The 23,501-nt window shown below is 42.0% G+C and overlaps 1 protein-coding gene across 2 annotated transcripts in view; it reads left to right on the plus strand.

The window, feature by feature from the left end:
- Ppp1r12b (protein phosphatase 1 regulatory subunit 12B) overlaps positions 1-23,501 on the plus strand; it is a 191,695-nt gene that overhangs the window by 42,227 nt on the left and 125,967 nt on the right. For both annotated transcript variants that reach the window (XM_032915242.1, XM_032915243.1), the window contains exons 2-8: positions 4,092-4,222; positions 10,098-10,216; positions 12,801-12,960; positions 14,088-14,232; positions 15,482-15,556; positions 17,942-18,021; positions 18,773-18,912. In XM_032915242.1, coding sequence (XP_032771133.1) covers positions 4,092-4,222; positions 10,098-10,216; positions 12,801-12,960; positions 14,088-14,232; positions 15,482-15,556; positions 17,942-18,021; positions 18,773-18,912 — 850 coding nt within the window. The remainder of the gene's footprint in view (positions 1-4,091; positions 4,223-10,097; positions 10,217-12,800; positions 12,961-14,087; positions 14,233-15,481; positions 15,557-17,941; positions 18,022-18,772; positions 18,913-23,501) is intronic.

Genomic DNA, 23,501 nt, shown 5'->3' on the forward strand with positions numbered 1-23,501 from the left:
TCTTTTGGGCTATGAATTAAGTACATACCTCCATCAGAGCTTAAAACAATTTTTTAAAGTAATATTTTGTGTGTCTTTAGGAATACAAGCTAAGAGGAAATGCACTTAAGCCACTGATTTGACTTGAAGCGATAATGGTTAACACCCAAAGATTGTTTAGCTTTCTTCCCAAGGAAAGGAATGAGCTCCTGTCTGGAGAATTCAGTACAGCTCTGGGCAGAGGCATGGGCAGAGTTTGCAGATGGGTGAATCCGCTCATGGTCCATCTGCAGTCATGAGTCAGCAGCACAGCTGCAGATGGAGTGGGCAGAGGACATCTAAATTTAGTCCTTATTCACTGGAGGAGAGCTCCGGGAGCATCCTCTCCCTCTTCCACCCTCCAGCCATACCCTCCTGGAACCAAGGCAGGTGGGTGGAGCGGAGGCACTGGCAGTCCATGATATCCAGACTGCAGAGTCCTGTGGCTCATCACTAGCATGGTTCTTCCCAGTCCAGTCATATAACTCCTGCATCCAAGAATCCACAGTACTCTGAAAATTAGAGAATCTTCTGAAATTAGATACACAAATTCCCATGTCTGGCTAGTTCTGAGACATTTTAAGTCAAATTACTTTCTTTCCATAAGTACTAGTAAGAGCCGTGAGAGCCATGGTGAGTGAGGATTAAATACATTTGGTGCATGTGGCTGTTAAAGTATTGGCTTAAAACAACGCCAGGAACTGTTCCCAAACTCCCTGAGGTGGGTAGATTCACAGTGCCTTGGATGAGTGCACTAGGCTTTGGTTAGGTCCCCCAGTTCAAGGCTATGTGCATCAGCAAACCCTGTTCTGTCTGACCGCAAAAGCTGATGCTTTTAACAGTGTGTGTCGTGCACTTTGTAGAGGGAATGGAGTATGGTTTGAAGAGTTGGGGTACTCTATCTGAGTAATTCAGACATTGTTGTTTTTGCTTAATCCCTCCCCCAACTGTGTCCATTGTGTTCTCTCTCTCTCTCTCTCTCTCTGTCTGCGCTCAAGTGGCTATAGCATTTTAACTGAAGTATATAAAGAAAATGGAGTCTCACATAGATATATACTTGGAAGCAGAAAGGGTGTTTTAATAGACTGCTCAGTAGTCAGTCAGTTACTGTTCTTAAATAGTTATCAGAAGTTCCAGCAGCAGAAGTAATTTGCTTTTTGCTTTTTTTCTGATTCTCATGTATCTAAAGTTAGCCTTGAACTTGCTGTGCAGCAAAAGATAATGCTGAACCTCCTACCTCTACCTTTCAAGTGCTAGGATTACAGATGTGCACCATGCTGAAGAAGCTGCAGAGAGAAGCTTTGCACATGCTTGGCAGAGTTCTGCCAACTGAACTATATCCCGAACATTGTTAGTTTGTTAAATGCTAGTTGGAAGTAGAGACTGAAATTGTATCAGTGCACTGTCTTACTCTGTTGCGTTAAAACCCATCAATCATCTGGATGTGGTGGCATATGGCATTAATCCTAGCAGTTTGGTATCAGAGGCAGGTGGATCTCTCTGAGTTCAAGGCCAGCCAGGGCTACATAGTGAGACCATGTCTACAAAACAAAACAACAGCAAAACCCATTAATCTAACTTAATTTTTGAATTAATCTGATGCCTGATTTTCTAACACTATGTATTTAATATTTGAAAAACACAGGCTCCTTGATTTATGTAGGTCTTCTGAGTATAGATACATTTCATTATAAGATACTTACTAACTGATCACACTTGTAGACCAGTGGTTCTCAACCTGTGGGTTTTAGCCCCTTTGGGAGTCACATATCAGATATCCTACGTATCAGATGTTCCCACTACAATTCATTGCAGTAGCAAAATTACAGTTATGAAGTAGTAATGAAACAATTTTATGGTTGGGGATCACTATAACATGAGGTACTGCATTAAAGGGTGACAAAGTTGGGAACCACTGCTGTAGATATCCCACTGTAAGTATCAGAAGATTATCTGGAAACTGTTGAGCTCTTGACAGTGGCCGTGCTTCCCAAAATTTCGTTTTTCATTTCCATGGTCAAATTTTATTATAGCAACAAAAATTCTTTATTTTCTTTGAGACTTTGTTTATTTCGATGTTTGAATAACAAATACTTTTTTATTAGTTACTGTTTTCTGTACAAATAATATATTTTGAAAAAGTGGCTAGTTCATCTTTCAACACTACCCAAGTACTTTTCCTAGAAACAACCATCAGATTGCAGGAGCCTTAATAGGACTTCAAGTGTGCTTTCCATTTTGTCACACAGAAGTATTAAAAAGACATCCTTTCAAAGGCTTAGTTTTAATTGTTAGTAATCTTCTTAAATGCTTTGTGTATGGGATGCTTTGTCTGTATGTTTGTCTGTGCACCATGTGCATGCAGTGCCAGAGGAGGCCAGAAGAGGGCGTTAGATCCCCTGGAACTTGAGTTACAAATAATTATTAGCTGCTGTGTGGGTGCTGGGAATCAAACCTGGATCCTCCGGAAGAGCGGCCAGTGATCTTAATCACTCAGCCATTCCCCCAGCCCCTAAACAATCTCTATCACTTCATAAAAGTCAGTTTTAGGTTGAGTGGTCTCTTGATGCAGTTGCCTTGATTAAATAAGGTGTATTTACCCAGCAGCAGATTACCTACCATGGCTTTGGCATCATTAGTGCAAATGTCAACACAAAGAGAAAACAATCAATTTTCTAGTATTATTGAGAAGACAAAATTTATTTTGCTAATGAATTCTAATTCTAATGTTTTAACTATTTATTTGAAACATGAAGGAGGGGATTCACAGGCAAGTTTTCTTGTTTTTGACCTTATAATTCCTCATCATAGCTCAGGGAGCTATAAACTTGTGACTGTGTTTCTGCTTCAGCTTCCCCAGTGCTAAGATGCGGGCATTTAACCGCTATGCTGGGCCATAGGCAAGTTTTTAAGAGGTAGTCTTATTTCCTTCTAGGTCCTGAATTTTCCTATTTGGGAATTGTCTGAGCCTGAGTAATTATCTTTGTCAACTATTTTTTCTTTTCTTTTTTGTTTTTATTGTTGAGACAAGGTCTCTCTGTGTATCCCTGGCTGGCCTGGAGCTCTCCCATGTAGACCATGCTGGCCTGGAACTCATAAGACATTTGCCTGCCTCTCTCTCCCCAGTGCTGGATTAAAGGTGTGCACTGTCACGCCAGCTTCCTTTTTATTCTGTGTTAAAGTAGCCTTTTTATTTCTCTTCTTCCTTCCTCCTGCCTCCCCCCCCCCTGTGGTGTGGTGGTGTGTGTGTGTGTGTGTGTGTGTGTGTGTGTGTGTGTGTGTGTGTGTGTGTGTAAAAGCCTAAGGACAACCTTAGAGCAGCCTGAGGACAACCTGATGTAATGTCCATCCTCGTGTTTTGAGGCCGGGTCTCACTGGCCTGGAGCTTAGTAGTAGGGGAAGCTGGCCAGCCAATGAGCACTATGAATCTGTCTATCTCTGCCTCCGAGCTCTGAAATTACAAGTACATGCCACCATGCCAGCTGCTTTACATAGGTTCTGGAAATGGAACTAGCCCTGATTTTTTTTTTAATATTTTTGAAATAGAGTGTCACTATATAACCAAGTTCAGCCTTGAGCTCTTCTGTAGCCTTCCAAATGCTGGAGTTCTGGTTGTGTCCCACCATGTCTGGATCAACCAGATTTTATTTTGATTATTTTTAAAGCTTTTTAAAGACTTAAAGCCCTTTATTAAACAACAACAACCTTGTGTTTTTCCCTACTTGCTGTGATGAAGGCAGAGAACAGTATGTCTACAACTACAAATACACTTTCCTGTATCATTCAAAGCCATTTAGAAAAGCATGTGAAAACATTTCTAACATTTTCCTTTTATAACAAAATGCTGCAATAGCTTACCCATTTACAATCCTGTAGAAATCACTTCATAGTTAATCCTATTAATAATGAGAATAACATCTAATAGTGCTTCTAAACTGGATGTCATATTTCAAACGCTTCCTAGGAAAAATGACTAGTGCGTCAGATCTGCTTGCCGCTGTCCAGAGCACTGTCTGTTCATAAGAGGGCTCAGTAAATACTTGTTGAATGAATCAATGGGCTTTTCTTTTCAGGCCTGTATTGATGAGAATTTGGACATGGTGAAGTTTCTGGTGGAGAACAGAGCCAATATAAACCAGCAAGACAACGAGGGCTGGACACCCCTGCATGCAGCAGCTTCCTGTGGTTATCTCAACATAGCAGAGTGAGTGAGCGTCTGTTGTGGGTTCGATGCAGATTCCTCCTCTGCTTCCCAGAAATTGAATTTCACAAAGAGTTATGAAGTTCTCTAAATGACTAAAGTAGGAAATTGACTCTCAAGAGCCAGCTGACACCATGCTTTGTATCTAATGCACAGCTCTTATCGCCAATGTTTGCTTCTGTTTTCATGTAATTCATAATTTCTAGACTATACAGAGGCAGCATTAGCCTGGTACGCTGTCTGGCTAATTTCTAAACAGCTTGTGAGTTGTAAACTTTTTTTAAGTTTTCTATAAACCTGGTTTTTTGTTTGTTTGTTTGTTTGTCTTTATAAATATCACTGCCATAAATGGCAAATTGGAAGACATGGGACCAAGGCAAAGTAGTGATTGGCAGCGTGTTCCACATTGGTTGAATGAATTGGTTGAATATGGTTAATACATTAGTAGCTGTTGACCTCTGTGGGACCAGATTGCCCAGCACAGGGTAGAAGAATTCTGATCACATGGCACCTAGCATATGAGAAGCACAAAGTAGGTGTCTAGTATATGGAAGGGTGATCAGGATTTTATTTCTACTTAGGAAAGAAACATTGGCATTGAAACATCTTTAAAATTTGTAGGGCAAATTTTGATTGCTAAAGTCAATCTAATAAGGATAGACTGTGGTCTTTCGGGAGGCATATTAGTTAAGTCTGTTTAAATGATATGATTGGGGCTAGCACTTTTCTTTTCCTTATTCAGTAAAGGACAGACAGCCATGTAGAGGTCTGAGAGCTGCATACTCTAGGTTTCCTGGAGTATCTCTAAGTGGCTGGGTTTCCTTTTGACCCAGGGGTTCTCAGTTGGAGAAGTTAAACCCAGGGAGTGTCAGAGCAGAGACACATGAGGCACAAGTGCAGGTGGTGGACGAGGCTGTCGCTTAAGACGGTAGGTAACTGGATTGGCACCACAGTCAAGATCTCTGGGTAGTAGAGTTTCCCTGGTTCCTCACTCCTTTCCCTGCTCTCTAACAGTAAAGATCTGTGACCTCCTCACCACGCAGACTGCCTCCATTTCAGGCCCATACAGAAGCTCTGGTTCATTTTTATCACTGATGTCAGCGCTCCAGTACATAGGTGCTAAGATGACTTCTTTGTCCATTTTGGACTTAGAACATTTATTTAAGAAACAAGGGACATCAGCTTCTCATTTGTACTTGAATGTGCCTTCAGGTGGAATGTTTGTGATTGAGCCACAAAATCTCATTATATTCAACAAATCATTTTTAATCTGTCTTTCTTTCCTTTCTCACTTATCTAGGACCAGCTGAGTCTTCTTTTTTTTTTTTTTTTTTGCACAGCTGAGTCTTAAAACTAGAATAATATGTGGTAGTATCTTTCTGGGAAGCTGCATATAGAGAATTATTGTAATGCCTTTTGCGGTTCCTTTAGTTCATTTTAAAAGACAAGCATAGTTCCTTTGGAAATAAATTTAAAATTAGAAATCCTTTGCTCAATCAAATATTACCTTGACTGAAGTAAGCTTATTAGTGACCAACACAAATTCTGCATAAATGTCTGACCATAGTGAACTGATCCACTGGAATCCACTGCCGATGTGGATGGAGCTAGAGTTAGCATGCCTCGGTTTACCTTGTAACACACATTATTATTAGACAGGAGTTTATTTTACTCTTTATTTGTAATATTTCAATGTAACATAACAGAGAAATAACATGATTATTTAAGTGGGGATTGAAACAGAGCCATGGCTCAGAAGTTGAGTACTGGCTGCTCATATATAGGACCTGAACTGGATCTGTAGCACATGGCTTTCTACAGCCCTCTACTATTACAGTCCAGGGGATCTGGCACCCTCTCTGGCTTCCACGGGCTGTGCACACATGAGGTGTATGGACATTCATTGGGTCAAAACACCCATACATACAAAATAGTAAAAATATTTTTAAAAAATTAATTAGTGAGGGGCAGGATATCACCATGTGGCTCTGGACGATCTTGGGCTCCATTTACTAGGCAGCTCTTGAACTTCAGTCCTTCTGTCTCAGTAGCCCAAGTGCTGGGGTCACAGATGTGTACTTTCTCCACATTGGCATCTGTTTGTGTCTTGAAGAACTTATACCTTAAATTTACTTCTAGGATAATTGCCAGCACTGACCTGCAAGGGAGGGGAATGAAGGTCAGAGAAAGTGGTTTTATGTGGAGACCCATGGCCATTCTCTTTCATGATCCTTGGTGATCCTTTATTGCCACGTATTTCTACTCTGTACGGATGGTGCGTGTGTGTGTGTGTGTGTGTGTGTGTGTGTGTGTGTGTGTGTGTGTGTTTAGAGTTTATTTTTTCCTCATTTTGAGTTCAAGAAGAATACTATTAGCTGCATTATTCCTAGTGGTATTTAATTCAGAAGCAGCAAATTGGCCCAGGCACTTAGCATGAGTTATGGTTTATTGCAGTGCTAACATATTTTGAGTTTTTTGAAAACATATTTTATTTTTGTACTTTTTCCCTCCTTAAGAGAGCAACAAAGGGAGCCAGTGAAATGGCTCGGCAAGCACAGGCACAGCCACCAAGTCTGAGTGCCCTGGTTTGATCCTTGCAGCTCACATGGTGGGGGAGGGAACTGATTCCTGGAAGCTGTCATTTGGCCCTCTTTTGTGGTCTTTAGCTTGCTCATGTGCACATACACCAATAAACAAATAAGGGAGTGAATAGGGAAACAGGTAAGTGTTAGGAAACAGTAGCAAAATACCTTTACCGATGACCAGCTGGTCTTTCCAGGGACTTGTATGGCTCTAACAGCAGTTCTGAGCCTCTCAACAGTTAGTAGGCTCCTCCTGTTTCCTGCTGCTTACTAGATCATATGCTGGTGTTTACTCTTGTTCAGTACAAATGCAGGGCTAAAGGGCTTTAATTTTCTCCTATGAATGGGGGAAAATGTGGAAAAACAGAAAGCTGTACTCCTTGGTAGGATCCAGTTTTCTTGGTTATTATCCCAAGAACAGAAGGCTCAGCCTGTGTACTCTGAGGATGTTGTGCCTGACCCATCCAGGGATGGAGAAATGTTAGAACAGTGACCAAGATATTTAATTCAAGGAATGTTCATAGAATGCCAAGAGAGAAAGCACTGAGATCCAGTGTCAGCCATGGAAGAGGTACAGCTAATGTTTGCAGTGGAAGGAAAGATAGGATTCAGTTGAGAACAGGCAAGATCCTTGAAGGCATAAGAACTTGAAATGGACCTTGAAAGATGTGAGAGGTGTCTCCAAGGGAGAAGGGAAGGGAGTGTGTTCCATTCACCTGTAGGAATAGCTCATCCCGAGGAGCGGAGCTGGATGTGAAGGGATTGGGGAACTGGTAAATGATTGCGTTTGATTGCAGTGTATATTTCAGTGCAACCGATATTTATCATGTACTCATTTGTATATACTATTTATATATTGATTTTTTTTTCAGTGTAGAGGATGCATGGTTGAATGCTCACTTGGCTTGCGGGGAAGAAACCAGAAAACAAAAACTATTGGCTATAGAGAAATGAAGGAATAATTAGATACAATGCTGGTATTCAGTAGATTTAAAAATACAGTAGCAGCAATTAGCTTTAGAGTTGAGTAAGGTGTCTTTCCCTGAGTCTCTGAGGGATGAAATGCCATTGAGCTGTGTCTTAGTGTTCTATTGCTGTGAAGAGATACCATGACCACAACAGCTCTTATAAAAGAAAACATTTAATTGGGGCTGGCTTACAGGTTCAGAGGTTCAGTCCATTATCATCATGGTGGGAAGCTGGCAGCATCCAGGCAGGCATGGTAGCTGAGTGTTCCACATCTGGATCTGCGGGCAGCAGAGAGACGGGGGGGTACGGGGGGACAGAGACAGACAGAGACAGAGAGACAGACAGAGAGAGACAGAGACAGAGACAGAGACATACAGACAGACAGAGACAGAGACACACAGACACAGACACACAAACTGACTGACTCTAGGTTTGGTATGGGCTTTTTAAAACCTCAAAGCCCACTCTCAGTGACACACTTCCTTCAAGGCCACACCTTCTAATCCTTTCAAATGCTACTCCCTAATGACCTAGTACTCAAGCTTATGAGCCTGCTGGGGCCACACGTATTCAAACCACCATAGGCTGTATATATGTAGAGTTGATATAGCAACATTTTTGAGGCCCTATTATTATTACCAGGCACTGAGAAAGCAAAGTTCGACTTTTAATTTCAATTTTATTGATTTCCCCCCCTCTTTTGTGAGCTCTCAAATACACTAGGCATAGATACATTGATTTTATTTTAAGTCTAACCCATCTAAAAATGTGTTTTTTTGAATATCATAGTAGCTCAATAAATATTGATTGAATTGTTGATGTTTACTGATTTGTCGAATAAATTGAAGTAAAATTTACATAGTTTTTATTTCTCTTTTAAATACCTCTGAGTATCTGATAGTACTCCTAGAATTATTGGGATTCTAACTGGCCTAACACTAATTTGATTTAGACTTAAAAGACTGAGGCTAATAGTTTCTGCCATACACTAGTTATGTGATTTTGAGAAAATCACTTTTTTTCTTACTTACATTTTTTTCCTGTGAAAATTACTTAGCCTATTTTAACCTTGGTTCTTTAAATTTTTTTAAATATTTAATTTGTGTGTATGTGTGTGTAATGGTTTGCATATAAAAGTCAGAGGGCACTTGTCCCCCTTCACCATGTCGGGATGGAAGTCAGATGATTGGTCTCGTCAGCAACTCTCCCCAGCTATGTCACTCAGAGCCTCTGTTTCTTAAAGGGTAGCGTACTTCGCTGCTGTGGTCATCATCATAATTTTGTTTAAGATTGATCTGTGTCTGTGTGCATGTGTGTGCAGAGTGGGGAGGAGATGGGAAAAGAGTAGGGAGAGCACTGAAAACTAAAAGATGAGGCAAGGCACTGAGGTTATCGCTTGCTCTTCTCCAACATTCTGTGCAGATTCCAAATCTGCTTAGTTTTAAACGTTTCTTCTTTAGTAATTTAGCTTCCTTTATGAATGCAGAGTTATATAGATGGCTTGTTTTGTGGAAGTACAATTTGTTCAAATTCTAATACCTGCTTTTTTCTTCCGCTTTCACACCTCCAGCAGTACTACATAGACTTCACCTGACACTGTGAATATTTAGTGGGATCTGGTTACATTGCTTTTGAGTGTTCTTATTTATAATACTTGAAGTATGGTACTTTTTTCTGAAAATTCACTTGGATCCTAGGAGGTTGTGGGGGTGAGGACTGTGTGTCTTCCCTATTTTACCCGTAAGACAGGCTCTCACACTGTCGTATAGGCTAGTCTTGAACTCAGCATGCAGGCCAGGCTGGCCTCAATCCTGAGCTCCTCCAGCCTCTGCCTTCCAAGAGCTCGGATTACAGCTGCGGGTTGTACACCTACCCTGCTCCCCATAGTGTTTAGAAAGACTTAGTATTTCCAGAAGTGCAAGAATTGGTATGTAGGAAATCTTGGCGTTGTTCTTGTTGGGAAATGGAGGAACCTATGGTCTTTTTTTTTTTTTTTTTTTTTTTTAGATTTATTTTATTTATTGTATATAAGTACACTGTAGCTGTCTTCAGACACACCAGAAGAGGGCATCAGATCTCATTACAGATGGTTGTGAGCCACCATGTGGTTGCTGGGATTTGAACTCAGGACCTTAGGAAGAACAGTCAGTGCTCTTAACCACTGAGCCATCTCTCCAGCCCGGAACCTATGGTCTTAATATCAAAGGCTATAGGGTGTAAAATGAATAATAAATGAATAACGAAACGTCTCATCTGTACCACATGTAAAACCCCAAGTATGCCTTGATATCAGATTGACAGAGACCATGTTGATTTTTGCCATGCAGGTATTTCATTAGCCATGGAGCTAGTGTGGGTGTTGTGAACAGTGAAGGAGAAGTTCCTTCTGACCTTGCAGAAGAGCCTGCCATGAAAGATCTTCTTCTGGAACAAGTAAAGAAGCAAGGTAATTAGGACTGCGCGGCCAGCAGAGGCCCTTCTCACACTGCCCCTTACAGAACGTGAGCCCTCCCCATCATCACGTGACAGGACAGGGTTAATTCTGTCCTCACAGCACTAGTCATCAATTACCAGCGCATCTCCTTAATAACTCGCACAAGCGTAGGCCAAATGCCCAAGGATGACCGGCTTTCCCTGTCTTTGCTGTTCCAAGGTTGTATACCCGTCTTCTAGTTAGGAGTGACCTGAGGAAGACTGTGGTCTGTCCTTTCTGTGTGTGTACATTATGTTATCTCTGTGGCTCAAGATTGCCTGAAAAAAAGCTGGAATACAGTGTGACCAAACCCATCCTGTGACTTAGGGGGGTATCCTTTCTCTGGAAGCCTGCAGGTGGCACTGTGAAGTTATTTATTAAGCCCTCTGAAAGGATCTTTAGTCAGTGTAACTGTGGAAACTATTCTGATAGTTTCTTTTGTTTGTTTGAGGTTTTAAGAGGCAGTGTTTTCATAGCTCCATGTGCCCTAGAGCTCACCCTGTAGCCCGGACTTCTTCTCAGACTTGCAACAATCCTCCTGCCTCTGCTTCCCTATGTTGAGATTACAGGTGTGACTCACCATACGTGGTTCTAGAACTTTCTTGAGGTAAGAAACCTAACCTAGAAGAATATATCCTGAAATTGTATGTTCTTATTTTGTAGTTTTAGAAGAAACTCATTTCAGGAAGTAGGGTGGGGGCTCTCCTATCACACACCTCAAAGTCATGGTTTTTTTTCTTTTTATCCACGGTCTTGTCTAGGCTGTCCATGGAGAGCTGCCTCAAATCTTCTTCTCCACCCCAGTATTTCAAACATGCATCACCAAACCTAGCTTTTAAATTCTTTCCATGTAAAGTTACTGAATATCCATGGACAGTAGGTCTTAGGATTCTGATAGAACTATCATGGACCTCTGGACGGGTCTGGGATGATTAGGGACAGGGAAGGCTCTTCTAAGCCACCAAGGTCATTTCCAAAGCTTTGGTGAACTTTCCTGGTACGGTCCTTTAGAACACTTGCTTGTTTATTGTTCAAAGCTGCCTTGGTGCTGCGTCAGGGAATGGAGTAGTATCGCAGACTGGAGGGCTAGTGAATCTGACCCAGTGACATTATCTGACCTCTTATAGAAGTTATGCAGAACTTGCCTCATGTGGTGGCTACTCTAGGTTGTGCTATTGCTGAGGTCCATATTTGGTTTTGTGCTTTACTGAATCAAAGTTTTCTATGCTAACTTAATCCTCCCACCCCACTCTTTAGCTCCTAAAATATATTGTTTTTTTTTAAAAAAAGATTTATTTGTTTTATAAATATAGATGTTCTGTCTACCTCTGCACACAGAGGAGGGCAGCAGATCCCATAGGACTACAGCTGTGAGCTGCCATGTGGGTGCTGGGAATTGAACTCCGGACCTTTGGAAGTGTAGCCAGTACCTTTAACTGCTGAGCCATCTCCAACTTCCATTCATCTCTCCTAAAATGTTTTATAGTTTAAAAGTAAGTTTTAGGTCGAAAGCTAACTTTGTTTATTTTGAATTCTGACTCTTCCTTGAATGCTTTGTTGAAACAAGCATTTATGTATGCTTTACTTCACAGCCCTGGTAATACTACCGTGTCTGAGTGGGTGTCCTCTTCACCCTATGCGTTTCCCACACCAGACAAGCAATTTTTTAGCAGCTCACAGTGGCTTATGTAAGAGTCAAAAAGAAGATCAAAACACAGATAAAGTCTGCTTATGAGCGTGAAACCTTTTGAATGTATGTGTTTGTGTTCAGAACATTTTGTTACTTTGTAAAGAATGTTCTTTCCTAAGGCCATGTTTACTGGCCTAGCTATTGGGGAGTTGATGGCTAAAGGGAAGAACTCTTTGATTATCTCCATATGATAGATCATAAGGGAAACAAAGTCTACATTGCCTTAAAAGTAGACTAGCATTGGCTTCAGATCACTTTCTAATCTCAGGGTTGCTCTATGTAAGAATATACAAGTGTATATATATATGGAAATGAGCTTTAGGAGTTCACTTTTCTACAGCATATTATACCTGAAACAAAGACTTTGATAGTATTCTTGCGGTGTAATGAGTGGAAAAGAAAAGTGCCAAGAGCATCTAGGAATTCTAATGGGAGCTCTGCCATGGTGTGTTTGGGGCCATATGCAAAGCATCCTGTGTATAGTTCCTCATATGGCAAGTGAGGTTTGTAGTTACTCCACCAGAGTGCTGGGGAACTAAGATCATATAAAATGTTAGAGGACTTTGGCACTTGTAACTTCATGCAAATATTATAAAGCAAAATAGTGTGTCCTCTGGCTTTTATGTTCTGTTGTAAAGTGTTAGGTGTGTGCCCTTCATGAATGTGCACCACACAATGTTGAGCCTGGCTTATTTAGCCTTGGCAATTTGGTAACACAAATGGCATTGCCTTAGATTTGATGAATTACCAACTTGAAGGGGAAACTGTTATTTGTGGTAATATTTGTGTGTTACTAACCTAATGAAACATCTTGTCAGACATGGGTGGAGCTTTAATACGGTGCTGTCTGGTGTCTGGCCCCTGCAGGAGTCGATCTGGAGCAGTCGAGGAAGGAGGAAGAACAGCAGATGTTGCAGGATGCCCGCCAGTGGCTCAACAGCGGGAAGATAGAAGACGTGAGGCAGGCTCGCTCCGGGGCCACAGCTCTGCATGTAGCTGCTGCCAAGGGTTACTCCGAAGTCCTCAGGTAAGGAACTGCGTACGCTGGAAGACGATGACATGAGTTTTAGAAGTAGAAATCTTTAACCATGGTGTATTTTCTTGTTGTCGGATTCTTCTCGCCCTGTAAAACTTTCTTATATTTTGCTGGTGTTCCTCCATAGGTGGTCTTCCTTCCTGTCTTACTGTCAGTCGTTCTTCTTGTATGTATGCATGATGTTAGATAGACTTGAGGCACAGCGACACAGAAACATGTCTTTCAGCTCTGTGATTTGCCATTGGTTCTCCTGAAACCTCCTCTGTGACTGTACAGACCTTGACCTTTCTGGTTCTAAGATTTAGACCATTTCTGGGCTCATTAGGTCAATTATAGATCTTGAGTATACAAGATCCAACTTTACTAAGAGAATTATAGAGTGGTACATGCCTGCGTACATGCAGGCATGTGCGTGTGTGCGTATGCGCATGCATGTGTGTAGGTAGATGGCTCATCCCTGGGTAAAAACATCTGCTGCTAAAGCTGATGAAGTAAATTCAATTTCCTACATGCTAGAGAGACAGATTCCTCCAAGTTGTCCTCCTACCTCCACTTGTGCACTGTGGCATGTATGTACCCCCCCACGTGCACACATGTGCACACACTCAAACATGCGCATATATACATATGCATATGCATGCATGTGCACACATAGACGCGCACACACATGCAAACATGTGCAAAACATGTGCTTGCGCGTACACATACACACACTAAGGAAACCAATTTAAAATGTAATTTAAAAAAGCGAGAGAATTAGACTCTACTATTTTCCCTGTTTTACTTTTCTTATATTCATGCCTTATCCGACTCTTGGTGTTTAGCGTTGACAAGATTTCCAGAATACATGTTTGTGTTAGGTTGACAGAAACTAACCAGCACAGTGTAACGTGGGCATGTGTAGGGAATGCTATATGTATAACCTTACAGTTCAGTGAAGATCATAAGCAATGCCCAAAGTGAGTAATATGCATTGTAGGCTGTCCCTTAGAAGGCAGAAGAAATTACAGGGTGTCTGGAGGTTAGCCCGCCGCATCTGAGGTATTAGTGGAGCGATAGCCCGTTTGGTGGAAATGTGTACAATCAGGCCATAGATGTACTTTTGGGCTTTCTTCTAGACTTCTCATTCAAGCTGGCTATGAACTCAATGTTCAGGATCATGATGGCTGGACTCCTCTTCATGCTGCTGCACACTGGGGAGTGAAAGAGGCTTGTTCCATCCTGGCAGAAGCCCTCTGTGACATGGATATCCGGAACAAACTGGTTAGTGAGCCTGAGCCTTAAAAGGGCAATGACATCAGGTGGCTGGGTGCCTAGCACAGGCTTGAAGTCCTGGTCAGTGGCCAGGACTACCCTGGGGCTGCGGTGTCCTCTACTCCCGCTCCTCTGCTCATCTCCATGGAAATACAGTTAATACTGAAGCAGAATAAACTCCACCAACCCCCCTCTGCATCTACGTGTGTTACAGCCCCTAAGAAACAGCAAATGACTAAAGATATTTGCTCTTGATGACAAATGAACTTTGAGATGCCCAAGGTCCCTGTCTGTGGTGAGGTACGAAAGATTTTACTATGTTTCAACTCTGAGTCTTTTAACTGCTGAGTTCTCGGCACACAGACTCCTTTAAGAACAATTTGTAGTGGCAATGATTGTCCCATTTTGACTAAAAGTGGTCCTATTAGCCTCACTTCAAACAACTTAGAACCCTGAGACTCTTACCCCTATGTCTCAATAGAATCCAGGCACATGGTCCCGTCTTTCTCCCACAACTCCTGACTCCTGGTCTCACTCTTAGAATACAGAGTGTGTAATTGTTCCTGTGTTCCTAAAAGAAGTAACTTGCCTGGCTCCCTCCTCCTCCTTAAAGGGAGAGCATCCCTGTTAGTCTTCAGTGTGGGTGTGACCCATGAGCGTTCACTGAATTCGTCATCACAGTAATACTTTACAAGAGGTATGAATAGGGATTCCCCTAGACTGTTTGTCCAGCATTACAACTGGTGTAGTGATTTCTGCATCGTTTTACGCCACAGAACTCTGTGTTCGAAGGGTTTGCTGTTTCAGATTAGGGAGGCGGCTATAGGTTGGGCATCTCCAACCCAAGTCTGAAATCTGAAATATTCATAATCACAGACTTTAGGAATACTGATATGAATACCAAGTAGAAAATTCCAGACCACGAAACCACAAAATTACTTAAACTATTATAAAAATCATCATTGGGCTATATTTGTACAATATATGTGAGACAAATACATTTTATGTTTATATTTAAGTCTTAGTCTCAAGATGACTCTGTGTGTGTGTGTGTGTGTGTGTGTGTGTGTGTGTGCGCGCGCGCGCGCGCGTATATTCTAAAGTCGAAGCACTTCTGGTCCTAAGCATTTTAGACAAAGGAGATTCAGCTTATAGTATAGGTAATAAAAGTCAGTAAGTAAATAGAGAATAGACCCTGAAACAGTCACATGACTGCTGCTTCTGTTTCTCTCTGCCGTGGTGCCCTGTGTTCTGCTAGGGCCAGACGCCATTCGATGTGGCCGATGAAGGTCTTGTGGAACACTTGGAGATGCTTCAGAAGAAGCAAGATGTGGTGAGTTTGGTCGATGCTTCCACAGCTTTTCTAGTTAGCAGTTACTCTGTGTCTCAGTCCCGTGGTTCAGTGTCATTTGCTCAGCGTTGAACTGGATATATCTATACTTTACAGATGTTGTTCCCTTCAGAAACTGTCAACAGTATGTTTGAGAACCATGCTGTAAAAGGCTACATACAATAGCCTTCAGGCAGCTATGGTCCACTGCAGAGAGGAATGTATTTCTTTCTTTTCTTTCTTTTTTTCTTTTCCTCAAGTCAGGATTTCTCTGTTTAGTAGTCGTGACTGTCCTGGAACTCACTCTGTAGACCAGGCTGGCCTTGAACTCAGAAGTCCACCTGCCTCTGCCTCCTGAGTGCTGGAGTAAAGGTGTGCACCACCACCCCACTGTATTTCTTTCTTAATGAGGTAATACTGCAAAGCTGTCACAAGGTGTTGGACAGTGCTTGGTTAGTAGTGATTCACACTTACTTTATATGGAGAAAACGTCCAGAATTTAGTTCTCTTCTCTTTCCTGCTTACTTTAAAACCTTTATTGATTGTGTCTGCCTTTCTCCTGGTGCTCTGCAGAAGAGCGGCATGTGTGATCAGAAAGCCACCAGGACACAGAGAAGCGTGACCCACTCCCATTTTCTGCCAGTGAGGAATTGGACAGGGGAATAAAATTAGTATGGGACAGAAAGCACTGGTTTTCCTTTTCCCCCATTAGCATGTAGTGTAGGGCGAGGGAACTTAAGTTTAGGACCAATGTAGGAAATAGAGTGGGTTTCGATTCAGTGGATTTCACAACTATATGAGTCAGTTGTGAAACACTGATGTCTCTAACGTGAGGGGTGTTTGGATCACTGTTGTTACTCTAGGCTCAGTTAGACAGCTACATACATGAACTTCAGACAAACAACGAACGGTTCATGTTTTCTCTGCTGAGTATTCAGGATCACTTGTGTGGGAGCGCAATCCAAAGGTAGTATTAACACCAATGATAGCAGCATCAGCCTTCCTTAGACTAGTGCTCCACTTTGCATAGTTAAGTTTTTGTGTTTCTGTAAAATCTTATCATCTGAAGTCATTTTTAGACTCACATAAAAATTGCAGACATACATGCCCTTTAACTAACATAATTGGGTTTTAGACATAAATGATGTCTCCTTCAACCATTTGATTTCATTCCTTAGCCCAGGCTAGTCTGAACTTACAGTCTTTCTGCCTGAGCCGTCCTAGTAACCAGTATGATGGCCTACACACCCAGACTCAGCTTCCCCACAAAACCTTGCTATTCTAAAGGAGCCAGTGTTTTTCTTTGTCTTCTACATAACCTTAGCATATGTTACGTGTAGTTTTATGCTACCACCTTTTACTCTGGGATAGGTTGCCCTACCAGCTCCCTCCTGGCTTCCCTTTTACTGTACCTGCCTTTAGCTCACCACTCTACCAGTCCTCTCCCAGCTTCCCTGAATCCTCGGATAAAACACACACACACAATTTGTTACTTTACAACTTGCCTTCTAGGCATAGTTGCTGGGTGTTACTGTCTCCTACCTGGAAAAGCATGTCCTTACCAGGTTTTTATCTCTGTCTTTCCACTTACCTTAAACTTCAGTGGCTAGTCCCACCTAGCCCCTGCCAAACATCCTTGGCCACCCCCCTGTAGCTAAGACCACACATGGTTGCTGTGTTCTTCTTCCTCCAAATCATAGCAGAAAGACCTCTCTCTCCTTCCTTTTGTCTACTTTTTCTTTCTGGGACCTGGACGTTCCACCTGTACCTTCCACTCAGCAATTGGTCCCTGACTTTCTTTACTGACAAATCAAGAGCCAATTGGGGAGCAAGACATTAGCATCAGAGCATCCCCCTTCAGATATAAATATATTTTGTCTCGAGTACACATCTAAGTACCAGACCATTTTCCCCTCAGGGCTTATTTCCATATAGCGTCTGTGCTTTCTTTAGAATTATTGCTAACTTATTTTGCTGTATGACTCATAAAGCATTCTTCCCAGCTTGCTTTTGGCTCTTAACCCTTATAAGCTAGGCTCTTGTTTTCTTCCTTCCTTCCTTCCTTTCTTTCTTTTTCTCTCTTTCTTTCTTTCTTCCTTTTTTTTTTTTTTGGTATTAAGGTTTGGTTTGGGTTTTGAAGGGATAATTTTCTTGAATCTCTAGCAGCATAGTTTCCTTTTCTATTTTGATAAGAATTTTCTTCTGTTACTTTCTCCTGGGGACAAAGTCGTATGCAGATTGATGATGTGTTTGTCTTTTTTTGGTTATGTCTTGTTTTTTACTTTTTGTGTTTTCAGAAGGGTAGTCCCATTTTGGCCCTTCTCAATACTATTGATTTTTCACAAATTGTCAACTTTTCCCCCTTCTCTCTATTTTCTTAACTTCCAGCTTCGAAGTGAAAAGGAAACACGGAATAAGCTTATCGAGTCAGACCTGAATAGCAAGTTTCAAAGTGGACTCTTTAAGAAGTAAGATACAAGCTTACTTGTATGCAAGGAATTGAGATGCCCTGGATGCTGTGTGTGTGTGTGTGTGTGTGTGTGTGTGTGTGTGTGTGTGTGTGTGTGTGTGTGTGTGTGTGTGTGTGTGTGTGTGTGTGTGTGTGTGTGTGTGTGTGTGTGTGTGTGTTTTACTTGAGAATTTTTATATTAAAATGATTGTGTGTTTCATTCAGTCCAATGATCTTCAAAGCATGGGAATGTTTGTGGGCAGGGGAAGTAGCGCTGAGCTGGGCCTGAAGATGAATGAATACGCATTACACCGGGAGACTGTGCTGGCAGCATCTCTTCTAGCCTAGCCCAGGGGTTCTTAGTCCTGCCTGCTCCCCTGATTATACAGAGGTTTCCTCAGCTCAGAATTTGTCTCTTTGTCGGCCACTGTTTCAATCCCTAGCGAGGTTTGTGGGATGTAATAGGACTCAGTGAAGATTCGTGTGGTGATTTTAAACCATTTATCTGCTCTACTAGCATCTCCTCATGGCTCTCCTCTGTCTGTGCATTGAATGACAAAGTCTCCTTGTGTCGTGTTCTGACGTCAGTAGTAAGCCTTAGACTGCTGGAGTCATAGTCCAAGAGGACAACGCACAGGAATAAGAAGGACCGTCGTGTTTTACTGTTGCTTCTGCATACAGATTTATAGATTTGCTCACTTTATTGTATCTGACTGTCAGCAGACTTGTGTCATTTCTCAATTTGCTTTCAAATTGTACTTTTAATTTAGCAAAGAGAAGATGCTTTATGAAGAAGAGATTCCCAAGTCCCAAGAAACAGAGGAAGAGAACAAAGAATCCAGCAGCTCCAGCTCGGAGGAGGAGGAAGGGGAAGATGAAGTTTCTGAATCAGAAACTGAGAAGGAGGCAGGTAGGATAGAGGCCCTTCGTGTGCACTGCCTGTCAGGGGCTGGTTAGGCCTCACAGGCTTCCAGAAAGAGCTTGAAGTAGTTCCTAAGAAATTGAATTGCTAATGACAATGTGCTTATAGAAGCCTTGAGCTCAATTAAAATATACTTGCCAGCTCTGACACAGACATATGGTAAGGTGCATGGAGAAATCTTGCATGAAGGAATCCTCTGTCCTGCCTTCTGCCTTTAGATTGATAGGTCAGCCATAGAGACTAGATTCCAACAAGGTAGTATGCTGAGAAGCATAGGGTTTATAAGGATTTAAGCTATTTTCTTTTTTAAAATTCTTTAATCTTTTTTTATAGTCCAAACTTTATCCCCCCCAGTCCATCCTCTGACTGTTCCACATCCCATACCTACCCCCCCTTCTCCAAGAGGATGTCACTCCATCCCCCCACTCCACCAGACCTCCCCACTCCTGGGGCCCCAAGTCTCTTGAGGCTTAGGTGCATCTTCTCTGAGTCCAGACCTGGCAGTCTTCTGCTGTATATGTGTTGGGGGCCTCATATCAGCTGGTGCGTGCTGCCTAGTTGAGCCCAGGGGTCCAGGTTACTTGAGTCTGCTGGTCTTCCTATAGCGTCACCCACCTCCTCAGCTTCTTCCAGCTTTCCCCTAATTTGATGACCATTCTGTCTATTGGTTGGGTGCACATATCTGCATCTGACTCCTTCAGCTGCTTTTTGGACCTCTCAGAGGGCAATCAGGATAGGCCCCTGTTTGTGAGCGCTCCATAGCCTCAGTACTAGTGTCAGGCCTTGGAGTCTCCCCTTGAGCTGGACCCCACTTTGGGCCTGTTGCTAGACCTCCTTTTCCTCAGGCTCCTCTCCATTTTCTTTCAGACAGGAAGAATTGTGGGTCAGAGTTTTGACTGTGGAATGGTAACTCCATACCTCACTTGATGTCCTGTCTTTCTGCTGGAGGTAGGCTCTGCAAGTTCCCTCTCCCCACTGTAGGGCATTTCATCTAAGGTCCCTCCCTTTGAGACCTGAGAGTCTCCCACCTCCCAGGTCTCTGGTACATTCTGGAGGGTCCTCCTAACTTCCTAATTTCCAAGATTGCCTGCTTTCATTCTTTCAGCTGGCCCTCAGGGCTTCAGTTCTGCCTTCCCACCCCCTTTCCCCTAATGCCTGATCACATTCCCCTCCTCTCCTCCCTGTCAGGTTAATATTTTCAACATGTTGGTAAAAATTTGCATGTAGTTACTATGTGATTCTGCTTCTCTAAACTGAATTCTAATTTTTTTTTCTTATTTTGTAAGGCTTCAGTTCCTGAGTGAGGGAATTAATGAAAGGAAAAATCAGATTTACCTTTATAACTCTTGTTAATAATACATACATTTATCCTTCATGCCCATCAGAGATTGTCTTAGGAGATAACCAAAATATTTGGATGTACAAGTCTTTCTTGTGTGTGTGTGTGTGTGTGTGTGTGTGTGTGTGTGTGTGTGTGCAGTGTTTGTGTTGAACCTGTGTACACCTGCCTGTGTATTTCAGACTGTCTTACTGCTGCTTATATTACCTGGTACAATGTAAATGATTTCTACATTATACCGCTTAAGAATGGAATGATGAAAATATAAGAATACACATCTGAAAAAGAAAAAAAATTCTAGGTCATGGTTTTTGCTTCCAGACATTTTCAGTTCATGGTAAGTTGAAGGACTGAAACTGTATCTTAGTTGTTTGGCTTTGCTTATAGTTTTCTCAATCTTGGGCAAATACTGCCCTTTTTCGTGTCTGAAGCTCATCGACTGTCACCAAAGAAAGTTAGAGTTTTATAGAGAAGGCAAGCATCAGATAAGTTTTCAGTAAAGGAGAACTGACTTTATATTTATAGAGCCTTAGATTTCCATTCAAGTATTTAGTATTTCTATGTATATGGTGTTTTGTGTGCATGTCTGTGTACCACAGGCATGCAGTACCTGTGGAAGCCTCAGATCCCTTGGAACTGGAGTTACAGATGGTTGTGAATGTCATGTGGGTGCTGGGAATGGAACCCAGGTTCTCTTGAAGAACAGACAGTGCTTTTGACTGTTTAATCCATCTCTATAACCTCTTAAAATAAAATAAAAAATCTATTATTGATCATTTGTTGTTTGTTCTGGAAATGCTGGTATTACATCACCAAAAGTTACAAATGTGTATTTTTTGTTATTTGTATTATTTACTGAGTACTGTCATAGTCTAGTGTTCACACAGTATCTGGAATTCATATTTCGGCTTTCTCTATGCTACACTTTCTTGTTAGCTACTATGATATTAGGAAAATGGGAGGAAGCGACCCAAACTGATGCTTTTGCTTCCTGATTTATATTCCTGCCTCAGGTCTTATTCCTAAACGCCATGACAAAGAAGAGCAAGTTGCAGAGGAGAGGGTTTGTTTGTTATGCTTCCACATCCACATCCATCACTAAAGGAAGTCGGGACGGGGATGGCACCACTCACAATGAGCTGGGCCCTTCCCATCAGTCACTAGTTAAGAAAATGCACAGCAGGCTTACACAACAGGCTTGTCCAGGTGGCTTGCCTATGGCCTCATCTTTTTTTTTTTTTTTTTTCCTTTCTTTTCTGGAGCTGGGGACTGAACCCAGGGCCTTGCGCTTTCTAGGCAAGCGATCTACCACTGAGCTAAATCCCCAACCCCCGCCTATAGCCTCATCTTAGGGAGGAGTTTTCTCTCCCTCTCTCCCTCTTCCTCTCCCTCTCTCCCTCTCTTCCCCTCCCTCCTTCTCTCTTCCTCCCTCTCCCTCTCCCTCTTCCTCCCTCTCCCTTTTCTTTCTTCTTCTCTTCTCCCTCCTCCTTCTTCCTTCTTCCTCTTCTTCCTTTTTTTTTTTTTTTTTTTCCTCCTGAAACAGTTTTTCTCTGTGTAGCCCTGGCTGTCCTAGAACTCACTCTGTAGACTAGGCTGGCCTGGAACTCACAGACATAGACTTCATCTGCCTCTCAAATGCTAGGATTCAAGGTATTTACTACCGCTGCCTGGCTCGGGACATTTTTGTAATTGAGTTTTCTTCTTCTCCAACCTTTTAGTTTTTGTCAGTACACAGTCTAGTTTTAGTTTTAGTTTTAGTTTAGTCTTAGTTTTGTCTAGTACACAGACCATGCCCATACTACTATTGGAATAAAATGTTGACAATACCCTCATGATTAGAGTATACTTCTGTTCACAAATCTTCTATGGCCAGCCCCCTCATTCTGTTTTTGTCTGCAGAGTAAGTTCTAAACCCTGTAGTTTAGCCTTCAAGGCTTCTGGAGTATGGGTCCAACAGACATTCCCAATGCTCTGCATAGGCAAGGGCATATTGTAACTAAATTGGATTGCTTCCTTTCTCAAATATGACCTCAGCATTCCTGGCCTTGAGTGTTTATTTTTACCTTTGAATTCTCTTCATACCATCAAAAATACTTGCTGGGTGAATTCTTTTAGAAAGTATAGGGTCTAGAAGATTGAAGTGTTTTACAGAAAGTTAGAACAATTTGGTATTAATTATCTTATATTACAGTGACAAGTACCTGAGAGGAACTGTGTAAGGGGAGGGAAGATTTATTTTGGCTCATGGTTTCAAGGTTTCAGTCCACAGTCAACTGCCTCCATGTTTCAGAACTGTGGTTAAAGAATGTCATGGGATGGGATAGATGTGGTAGACCAGAGCTGCTCCTAGTATAGCAGCCTGGAAGTAGAGACAGAAAAGGGTCAGAGACAATATACTCCCAGTGCCCTGTTCACCTCCTATTATCTCCTAAGGGTGCTAGCAAATTCTGAGTGTGTCAGTGCATATCATCAGTCAGGCAGAGCCCTAGGATCCGTTCGCCTCTCAGTGAGTATAAACAGTAAGTAAGGACTGATCCTAGCCCCGGAATGGCTATTCTTACCAACTTGTTGGGGTCTAGAATCACTTTGAAGGCAGATTTCTCAGGTTCATAGGTCGTGTCTGTGAAGGACTTTCTAGATTAGGTTATGGTTGAGATGGGAAGATGCTCTGTAAGTTTGGGCGGCCCAGTTCCATAGGTTGGGTTTCTAGACTACAGAAAGAAGGGCAGGCTAGCTGAGCATTTGTCCAACTCTGTTCATTATGAGGCCAGCCACTTCTGCTCCTGCCCATTAGCTTTCCGTTCATGATGGACTACATATCCCAGAAGTGTAAGCCACAACAACACCTTCTTTAAGTTGCTTTGTCAGGTCTTTTGTTATGAAGCAAGTAAGTAATACAAATCCCTTTCTGTGGTTTTTCTACCCTGTGCTTTTTACTCCGTTTCTCTGCAGCATGGTGCACCTATTTCTGTTCTAGTCCTTACCAGTTTCTACTGCGTTTGTTATTTTACTCCAGGCTTCAGCATATGGCAGCCATCCGTATTCATTAAGTGGTTCTGTTGACTATACCTAGTAGGGGAATAGCACTGTGTAATAAAGTACAGGTCATGGGAGAGAAGTAAATGCAGTCAGTGCCAGTCACTAGTAGGTAAGATTATGGCTCATTCTGGGAATTAGAATACAACTTTATATCTGTATAGTGCTTTTTACTTTGCAGCACACTTAAGCAATTTTATTT

This window comes from Rattus rattus, chromosome 10 (genome assembly GCF_011064425.1).
Source record: "Rattus rattus isolate New Zealand chromosome 10, Rrattus_CSIRO_v1, whole genome shotgun sequence".
NCBI lineage: Eukaryota > Metazoa > Chordata > Mammalia > Rodentia > Muridae > Rattus > Rattus rattus.